This window comes from Morone saxatilis, unplaced genomic scaffold (genome assembly GCF_004916995.1).
Source record: "Morone saxatilis isolate NCDOM2014 unplaced genomic scaffold, NCSU_SB_2.0 Contig24, whole genome shotgun sequence".
Taxonomy (NCBI): domain Eukaryota; kingdom Metazoa; phylum Chordata; class Actinopteri; family Moronidae; genus Morone; species Morone saxatilis.
Window position 1 is genome coordinate 12,504,135 of NW_023339807.1, and position 10,594 is coordinate 12,514,728.

At 41.8% G+C, this 10,594-nt stretch overlaps 1 protein-coding gene across 1 annotated transcript in view; it reads left to right on the top strand.

Moving 5' to 3' along the window:
• zmp:0000001114 (suppressor of tumorigenicity 14 protein homolog) overlaps positions 1-10,594 on the top strand; it is a gene marked incomplete at its 5' end in the record, with an annotated part of 18,755 nt that overhangs the window by 7,654 nt on the left and 507 nt on the right. The window contains 15 exon segments of the mRNA XM_035672207.1: positions 483-553; positions 692-861; positions 1,582-1,617; positions 2,138-2,366; positions 3,692-3,831; positions 3,918-4,021; positions 4,420-4,529; positions 5,190-5,320; positions 5,800-5,904; positions 6,652-6,759; positions 7,108-7,221; positions 7,774-7,893; positions 8,381-8,561; positions 9,478-9,746; positions 10,311-10,447. Coding sequence (XP_035528100.1) covers positions 483-553; positions 692-861; positions 1,582-1,617; positions 2,138-2,366; positions 3,692-3,831; positions 3,918-4,021; positions 4,420-4,529; positions 5,190-5,320; positions 5,800-5,904; positions 6,652-6,759; positions 7,108-7,221; positions 7,774-7,893; positions 8,381-8,561; positions 9,478-9,746; positions 10,311-10,447 — 2,025 coding nt within the window.

The window sequence follows — 10,594 nt, forward strand, 5'->3', positions numbered from 1 at the left end:
CCCCACAGTTTGAGAACCACTGGTTTAGTAAAATGACAGTTGGTTCATATTTGATGTTGCTGAAATGGTCATTTGGTAACTGCTTCTTATATTTTATTTAATGAAAATTGACCACTTTGTTCTGTGAAAAATCTTTCCTCTTCCTCCTTTATCTCTAACCATACATCGTTTGCAGCTGGTTCTTCTCCCATTTTGTTGTTGATTCTTCACATCAAGCACTTTCTCTAAACTTAGATAACCGTACATGCATAAAATATGGTAGTGACCTGCATTTTAAGACCACAGCGTACGACTGCAGCTCTGTCTGGTACAGTTTGCAGCTCACTTAAGGCAAGACCTGTTATTGACAATCCCATTGTTCTGTGCATTTCTTGGAAAGTCGTTTTTATGTTAACATGCTAATTTGTACTTTGTCTTCAGGCAGACAAGCGGAAATCTTTTTCATGTTCTTTTTGGTTAAAAAAAACATCTTCTCTACACAGCTTGGGGAAAGCTACAAGGACGATCCACTCCTTGCAAAATACTACACTACTTCTGTTGTCACTGCATTCAGGTATTGCTGAGATCTTGAGCTCCTCTTATTTTTTTTATGCTGCTAAACTTGCTTGCTTCTTCTTAAATGTTAATGCTTTTTACTGAATGGTCTCTTTATGCTCTCTGTTTCTTTCTTTTTGATTTCTGTTTGCACCAGTGAGGGTGTGATAGCCTACTACTGGTCCCAGTTTGATATTCCAGTCGAAGACCTTGAGATTGAGCCGGAGTTCTCAGAAGAGCGGGTGCTGCAGACACTGGAGAATGGCATTAAGCAGCACATCAGTGGGAGCCGCACAAATATCAAGATCAGTAAAATCACTTCCTCATGTAGGTACCACCAGGGGCCAGGTGGGGTGGAGAGGGGTCACACCGTGGGGGCAGAAACATAGGGACAACTGGGTGTTTTCTACAGCTGGGTCCAGATTATGACATTTAACAATATCAGATAAAGATAAAGCACTATGACTACAGATCTGAATATAGTCATTGTCATGTCCTATCGGCATTGGTATTCTGTATGCTTTCTATTTGTATTACAGGAGCTCGCTTTGAGTTGTGCTGATAAGATGATAACAGATAAGCCAGACCTCTCTGCTTGTGCTGCATCTGAGATTGCACATTTTATGCTGTTTGGATCCTCTAATGATATTAGCTGAGCCCTGGCCTGGCTTGAGACAGCCATTTTTCTTCCTTCTGTCTTCTCAGCATTCACATTGCATTTGTCCACATTCTGGACACCAGCCAAGCGCTGGCCCTGTGACTCAGTGGTTTTGGTCCTCTTTAAAATGATTTCTGTGGGTATGATTTGATGTTGCTGTCCCAGATAGTTAGACAGAGATGTATGGGTTGCTGCTGTAGGGCAAGGTGAGATGGAGCAGAAAGAGCTACACACCATCACCAGTTTCCTTAACCGCAGGGAAATGGAACAGAAAATGTGCAACCCAAATATTTTAGGCTCATGCATCAAATTCTATCAGCATCCCAATGTTAGTGACCCATTCTTACCTTTTCCTCCTGTTTCTCTGACACCCGCCCCTCTGTCTCCAGTCACAGATCCTCGCATGGCCAGGAACCCCAAATCCAGTGAGTACAGCGTGTCCCATTTCAATCACTCGCAGTTGTAATTTTCCAGCTGGCTAGATGCTCACCCTCCTGCCAGTCTGTAACGAATGACTGGCCTGGCCTGTACTGTACATGGGCTGCTCTAGTCAGAGATTGAGAACCCTGTATCAGGCCAGAGCGAGTCAGTCTCTATGCCCGACACTTTTCTTTGACACTGTCTGGTGATTTATAACCTTGGGATGATTAGACTGCATTACATTACATTACCATAGTAGCTGTACTATCCTTACATTAATCTGTCTTTTCTATAAAGGAACTTGTGATCACAGTGTTCAAATGTGTCATTCGTAATGCATGTCATTACTTTGCATCATTAAGAACTGATTCCAAGGAAAATTAGATAAGATACAATCTTTACTGATTTCTTAATTTTTCTCAGCTTTTCAAATTAAGATTAGCTTTTTATTTACAACCAATAAATGAACTGTTGCCAAATCACACGTGCATGCTCACTGTATGATACAACAAATGTTTTTCCCAGGTGAATGTTTCTTCCATCTGGAGGCTGAAGAAAAGGAGCAAACATTTCAGTCACCAGGGTACCCCACAGCCTACCCCCCCAGGTCTCGGTGTCAGTGGCAAATCAGAGCTTCAGAGGAAAATGTCATATCTGTCGCTTTCCCCTTTTTCCACATCGAGGATGACTGCTCAGATGACTTTGTCTTCATCTATGACTCTTTGAGTCCAGATGATTCTAAGGCCATCACAAAGTAAGTCATAGGGCTGAATGTCCAGAGGGTTTTGGAAACATGTTCGTGATGGTACAAGGTCACACTGATGCTCTTCGAAAGTTAAATCTCTATGAATGGATCAGGGCTTACTATCATACTATTTAGTTGCAGCATGCTGTGCAGTATTCCCTTCACTGATATCTCCCCCAAAGAGGAATTTTATTTTAAATAAATCCAGTAAATTGACTCATTTTTGCTTCTACAGTACATCAAATTGTGACACAAATCACATTCTCTTTTTGCCTTAAACCTTCATGGCAGGGTTTGTTTGATTGGGCTCAACCAACATTTGTCTCATTTATTTAGCCTTGAAGATCAGAGAGAGGGGAAATATAGTTCTACATGATTCCCAGAGGACAGCACTAGGAATCACTTTGTATTTGAGTGAAATGTTGCAGAGGGATTTAGGAGTAAAAGCTGTTTTGATGTGGGTGGAAAACATGTTCCACTTCATTCCTTTCACTGGATTTGTGATTACAACTTTTTTTTTGGCCCTGAAGCCTTTAGCGCTGCATGTCCCATTTTATTGTTAACTTTTGAGACCTCAGTGAGATTGAGTTGGCTCAAAAAGACCTCTCCTTTCAAATCTGTGATGGGTGCCAACCTGAATCCTGCTACACCATTGTGTGTAATTGCACTTTGTCTATGGGGGAGTGCTATGATTCTAAAACTACCGGCTCCTGAATGCAACATCAGTTGTAGCTACAGGCAATTTCAAACTCAGAAACCATTGCCAAACAAATATGCGTTACCAAGCGATGCATAAAATTTTTATAAAGCTATTGAGCGATCAGCTTTATCCAAGGTGACATGGGGTTTATGAGAGCCATAATATAATACTCTATAATGACATTATTCTACTGGAGGTAGATGTATTGCTGCTCTTGCAGCGTCATTCACACCTCCATTGCTCTGCCGCCAGCAGTGCTGAAACTTTTTGCTAATGTACCTAATGTTTGACTTTGAAACTCTGCCTAAGCCATTTCTATCTAGTGCTGGCACATCTCTCCCTATTTATCTCTTTCTCTACCTCTCTCTGCTTATCTATTGATTTCTTTTCAAATTATTTTTTTCTTGAAGCATTTTAAACTCGTTTGCTGAATTGACATTTTAGTGCTTCTGACTAAAAAGAATTACAGCTTTATTTAAAGTGTTGCACATCCTAAGGATAAGCAAAACTCTATTCTTTAAATGCGCAGACATTCATCTTTTGTATCATAGTTGTGTTTATTACATTTTGTTGCAAACACCTTTTTTTGATTCTGTAATTGTACCTGATTTATGTGCCCATCCGTCTCTTGCAGCAAGTGTGGTCAGAGGCCCCCCTCAAACCCTCTGGAGGTTGTGTCATCTGGCAACATCATGCTGATTAACTTGATTACTGACGGTGACACCCAGCAACCTGGCTTCGAGGCTGTGTATAAGGCCATCCCCAACTTTGAAGGTAATTAAGACATTCACAACACTAAGCATAATTTTTTTTTTCACCTGCATTCTGAACTTAATCTACAGCGGCTTATTTTTTTTCAGCTAAAAAGTGCGGTGGCGACCTCTCTGAAAGCGCAGGAGTCTTCACCTCCCCACTTCACCCCAGCTTCTATCCCCCTGCCGTGGACTGCAAGTGGACCATCAAGGTTTGCAACACTGCTCCTCTCCCTGGCCCCCTCCTCTACCTGAAACCCCTCTACCCACCACCTCCTCCTCCTCCTCCTCCTCCATCCTCGGCTTGCCATGAGAGGAATGCTGAGGCAGCACTATAGAAGCCAAGCTGTTCAGTACCTCTTCTATCTTCATCTGTCAGACCGATGTTGCTGCCGCAGCCCTAGCTGGGCTGCAGTATTTTGTGTGTTGGTTTTGTTTGCTAGTGTGTATGTAGTGTCTGCGTGTGCGTACATGCGGGTGTGTTGCAGCTTGTATGCTTGCGTTTACTGTACATGAGATACAGATGCATGCCTTCGTGTGTATGTGGAGATGTGACATGCATGGTAAATAAGGTTGTTATGAACCAATTGCCTCTTCCTCTGTTCTGTAGGTCCCTGATGGAAAGAAGGTGCGGGTGAAGTTCACCATGTTCCGCATGAAAGAGCCCGGGGTGGACACCCGCGTGTGTCACAAAGACTATGTGGAGGTTATGGACACCAAGTAAGACATAAATTCATGTAAATGACACCCTAAACTGTCTGTCATAAACATCCATCACAGTTTACAGACCGACTTCTGGTTAAACTTTGACCCACTGTGTTGTATACAGTTTTTGTCTGGATAGTTTTGCTGTGCAGTTACTCACATTTAAAGATCCAGTGTGTAGGATTTAGTGGCATCTAGCGGTGTAGTTGCAGATTGCAACTCACTCGCTTCAACTTCCCTTTCAAGGGAGTACAAGGGAAAGACTATGCAGCCATCCAGTGCAAAAAACACCAGCCAGCCAGTACCTAGAACCAGTTTTTGTTTGGCTGTTCTGGGCTACTGTAGAAACATGGCGGTTTAAAATTGTGGCCTCCACCAAAGGGTTATTTTCACACTATTGAAAACCTTTGAATATTGTATTCCAATAGTGCCAGTAGATCCTTCTAAATGTTACACACTGGACCTTTTTAAGGTTCTCTCACTTTCAGTTTTACCTCCAAATAAAATCTGTTGGACGATCTAACTAAACAGTTTACAGTTGTTTACAATTTGTCTGACTACTCTTTCTTCTCCCGTTGAACATTTTTGTAGCAATGTTGCCCTTTTCTCTAATCTCAGCAACTTGGTCAGCATATTGAAAAGAAAAGCAAAATAAACATTGGTCTTGTGTCATAGGTATTGTGGAGAACTGACTTCTTTGGCTCTGACCAGTGACACCAACATCCTAAATGTGAAGTTCCACTCTGATGAGTCCTACACCGATAAAGGCTTCAGTGCAGAGTACATTGCCTATGATCCTAAAGACCGTGAGTTAAAAGTCTTGTTTCACACCCACATATACACGACAGTTGATGAGATGGGTGAAATGTTGCGACGTGACAGTGACACTCATCGCCTGCCAATATAGAACAAGACGCTGGGAGTAACTGTGGAGTCTGAGAGGCAACGAGACGGTAGCTGAATGACAGTCAAATAGAGCTGTTTAGTGATAGAGGCTTAGAAACTGCGGCAGTGAAACTCAAGAGCTAGACTAATCACCAGAGAGCTTGTTTATTGGGTCCATTTTATTTGCCACTGTCAGTCAGGAGCACTCCACTTTCAATACTCTCCGCTTTTTATGTTGTCTCCCAGTTTGAACGAAATGGATTTATAATTGCTCTGATCAACAGGGACAAGCATTGGCAACATGATGGATGTTGCGAACATACACTGTCACTCCCTCTCGCTCAATTTGTCATCATCCTTTTTTCTCTGCTCCCTTGTCTTTTCTCTGGTTTGCATGCAGCTTGCCCCAACAAGTTCCCTTGTGCCTCTGGCATCTGCATCGCGAAAGAACTGAAGTGTGATGGCTGGAACGACTGTGGTGATATGAGCGACGAGAGGCAGTGCAGTAAGTTTCACCGTTGACCCAGCTGCACTCTTCTGTCTTTTCTCTCCTCTTCATTTACTATCCTTTTTCGTATATCCTCCTCTTTGCTCCTTTTTTGAAAGGAATAGTTTGATATTTTGGCAGATAGTTTTACTTCCCTTCTTGCCAGGAGTTGGTGGTGAAGATCAATACCACTCTCATAACTGGCCCGTTAAACATAAAGCTACAGCCAGCAGCCAGTTGGCCAGCATAGCATTAAGACTCAATACAGGGGGTATGGCTAGCCTGGCTCTGTCCAAAGGCAAAATCTGAAGAGTAAAAACAAAGCGTTTGGGGTTTTATGGGGGATGATGTACAAGAACTATTTCCTGGCCCGGAGCAGCGATTTCCTGGAGTCTTGATCTTTATTGTATGGTTGCCAGACTTCAGGAGTGTCGCACACAACCCCCCCAAAAAACACAATTTGTTGTTTTTACACTTTAGTTTATTTCATTTGTACTATTACCAGACAGACATGTTCGTTAGTCAGTTTTTAGAGGTGATTTTGTTCCCTTTAAACAGAGCCAGGTTAACTGTTTCCAGTCTTTGTGCTAAGCTGGGCTAACTGGCTGTTTGCTGTAGCTTCATATTTATCCTAATTATCTTTAGACCTACTGGTGATAACTGGTGATATATATGCAAGGATTTGTGATGGTAAACATTCCCTCTTCAAATCAGTACATCTTCCTCAGTGACATTGTTTAATACATGGTGTTTCCATTACCTCAGATTGTGAGAAGGATCAGTTTGCTTGTGGGAACGGCTTGTGCAAACCGAAACTCTGGGTGTGTGATCGCGTCAATGACTGCGGGGACGGGAGCGACGAGAAACAATGCAGTAAGTATTCCCATCTTAAAGCGCTCTTTAGGGGACACAAATCTAATGCTATGCTAATTTTGCTAACATTAAACATCACTGCTAATGCTCTGGTCACTGACTCCTGGGCTGTGTGCAGTTATTGTGTTATCAGTAATGGAGTTTGTTTGAAGCCTGGCCCCAATTTGCTCAGCAGCAGTTAATCATGTGTAATACACGCAAGAAGAATGAAAACAGATGCTGATGTCCACTGTGGCTGCACCGCTAATGTCCTTCTGAAACTTATTGGCTTGTCTGCTCCTTATTCAAGTTTTCATCTTTATTCTATTATACTGTAAATTTCTCATCACTATGTTTAATTGCCTCCAGGTTGTGAGCAGAATGAGTGGCGCTGCGGTAACGGGATTTGCCTGCCTCAGGATGTCGTGTGTGACAACAAGAAGGACTGTGAAGATGGAAGCGACGAGGCCTCTTGTAAATCCTGTAAGTAGCAGCACTTATTCTCTTCCCAGCATTTGGAAAAGATCCTCACCACAGTGATTTATAAGCATGTTACACAAACCATTAAGTATTTAACCTTCATTCACAGCTCAGTAACGTTTTAGTTTGCACAACGATGCTTCATTCTTAATTCAAAGTATTATTCACTGTCTACATTATTTTAGCTCTTTCTCTCATTTCCTCCTGTTCCCTACTTGACTCTTACTCAATTTCCCTTTCACTCACTCACTCGGTCACACACATACACATGCGCACAGAAACACACACACACACAGAGGGCACTCTTGCATTTCCTTTGATTTTCACTTCTGTGAATAAAGAGGGATATTAGACCTCAACCCCAATCAATACCCCCAATCAATGCAGTCTGCTCCTCAATCACTATGCATTGTGCATTCAAGTCTCACTTTGAAGCCTCACTGATTGCAGAGTATTTTACTTGTCTAGTATTTTCGTGGTATTTTACTGCTGTAACACTTTGATTGAAATGTGCTATGTGTTTTGATTTTGGAACCTGTCTCCGCCCCGCTGTAGCTTCGGGTATCTGTTCCGACTTCAGCTTCAAGTGTGAGAACAAAGAATGTATCAACAAGGTGAATGCAGAATGTGACCGCATCAACGACTGCTCCGATAACTCAGACGAGGCCAGCTGTGGTAAGAAATGTTTTCTTTCCTCTTACAAAATTCAGCTTTTTAAATGTTTAAAACAGCTGAAAGTGGATATAATCTCTTCAGTGTCATTCAAATAGATCATAGAAGAGCTGGTTGAGCTGTGCGTTGGGCTGTCTGTTAGAAAAGACCCCCAGGCCTTGATTGCTTTATTTATTTAATTCTTCTTTGAAAGCAGCTCTTGTCATCTCTGAAGATTTTTTTTTTTTTTCTCTATTTAAGCCTCAGGGTGTGTCTGTGTTTTTTTCCCCCTTTTTTTTTTTTTGTTTAATCTGCTACTACTGTGCCTTATTTGGATTCTAGAGAGTCATAATAGCATTCACAGCCAAGGCTGGCATCATGATGGCTTCAAGTCAACTTTAGGAATTTTCAGATTTTTCCCTCTGATCATTCATGCCAGTCTCACCTTGTATTCTGCACTCAACCCAGCCAATGTCCCTCCTCTCTCATTATATTCTCTGTTAAATGTCAGATTGTGGCACCAGGCCCTATAAGCTCAACCGCATCGTAGGAGGGCAGAACGCTGAGCTGGGGGAGTGGCCCTGGCAGGTCAGCCTTCACTTTCTGACCTATGGGCACGTTTGCGGTGCCTCAATCATATCTGAGAGGTGGATCCTTTCGGCCTCCCACTGTTTTGTCACCAGCAGCCCAGAGTAAGTTACAGTTCAAACATCCATAGCATACATGGACACATACACATGTACAGAGCAGGACTATACTGTGTATCACATCTAACACATTCCCTCTAATATATTTTGGTGCATAAACAGTTATTGAAGTTTCCCTTCATATTTTATTATTCATCACATTATTTAAGATTTTATTAGATCTTATTATGCAATATTCTCATACACATTCTGCAGGAAAAAAAAGAACTGTGCACAACAGAGGGCCATTTATATACAAATTGCAAAGTCTGAAAATTAGCCCCTGATGATGCAGTTAATTCAGAAAAACCTTGGGGGGCCTAAATTTACATCTCATCCATGAAAGTATGGAGCTGTATTTGTCGGAGTGCCCTGTAGGTGGAGCACTAACCATGCTGTTAGACCCAAGCCGCCTCCATTGTTATTGAGCAGGATTCACAGTTGGTGATATTTACTATACACAATGCTGTTATTTAATTTGTAAGCATTTTCAAGATTATTTATTCAAGACACTGTAAAGGCTTTCTTTACAGCCATATATCACCATAAGTAGTATGTAATTTTGCTTGTTTATACAGGGGTGGCAACTGTATCATAGGAATTTAATGCAATCCAATACAATAATGCTGTGGCAAATACTACCTTTGTAACTTAAAATGTTCAGTTTTCGAGACTGTTAGAGAGGATGTCATTTGTGGTGGTATTATATTGATTTGCTTTATGTTGAAAGCTGCTCTTGTCATTTTGTTGAACTGACACAGTCTCAACAGACAGTGTATCCCTACAGTAGTATAAGTTGCAGGGCTTGTGTTGGATTGTATTAGCTTGCACACATGTTCCTGATATTGCATCCCCCCCACCTAGGGTCACGCATGTACAGAAACATAACCTTTGCCCCATGATGCTATACACACTACCACAGGAATTCTATCGCATCCAACTGGCAAACCTACAGTGGCATGCAGGACCAGTACAAGCAGGATGGCGTACTGCGCCGCCCAGTGAAGAGGATCATCTCCCACCCGAATTACAACCAGATGACCTTTGACTATGACATTGCACTGCTGGAGCTCAGTGAACCGCTGGAGTTCACCAACACCATCCAACCCATCTGCCTACCCTCTTCCTCCCACGTCTTCCCTGCAGGCATGTCCTGCTGGGTCACAGGCTGGGGCGCACTCCGAGAAGGAGGTATTATGCAGAAATTGGTGATTCTGTGTAGAACTGTAGTCATTTTTTGTTTTGCATTGTAACTGATTATTATACTAATTTTGAATATTTATGCTGTTATTCCTTAATTATGGGTGACCCACTCTACAATTGTGTTTTCCTTTTTGCAAATCCAACTCGCATCAAAATTAAGACAGCCCACTCCTCCCCCAACCTTCTCACAATTAGCTATTCATCTCTGTCCTTCATCTTCTTTCCGTGCCTGCCTACTTCTTCTTCATCTCTCTCATTTCATCTGGTCTTCTTCTTTTCCTTTAATGTCCCTCCCATTTCTTTATCTCTCCCATCATGACATACTTCTCTTCCGCTCAGCCCTCCCTCCCTTTTCTCTCATCTTTTTCTAATCTGCTCTATTCCATTAAGCCTTCTTCCATATCCATATATCAAGGCAGACGTCGGCTCTCCTGGGAAGCCTCTTAAACCTTCATTAGCTAACACTAATCCTGCACATTAACACCTTTGATGTTAGTGACGAACACAGAGGTCACGTGGCGGAGCACTGACCCCTTTGTCCTGCTCTTGCAGGTCAAAAATCACAAATACTGCAGAAGGCATCGGTGAAAGTCATCAATGACTCTGTGTGTAACATGGTCACAGAAGGCCAAGTCACCTCCAGGATGCTCTGCAGTGGATTCTTGGCTGGAGGAGTTGACGCATGCCAGGTGAGACCATGTTGTTATATATATGTTATTTTTATTATTATTTTTATATATATTTTATATATATATTATATATTATAATATATATATATATATATATATTATACTATATATATATATATATACTATATATATATATACTAATTATAT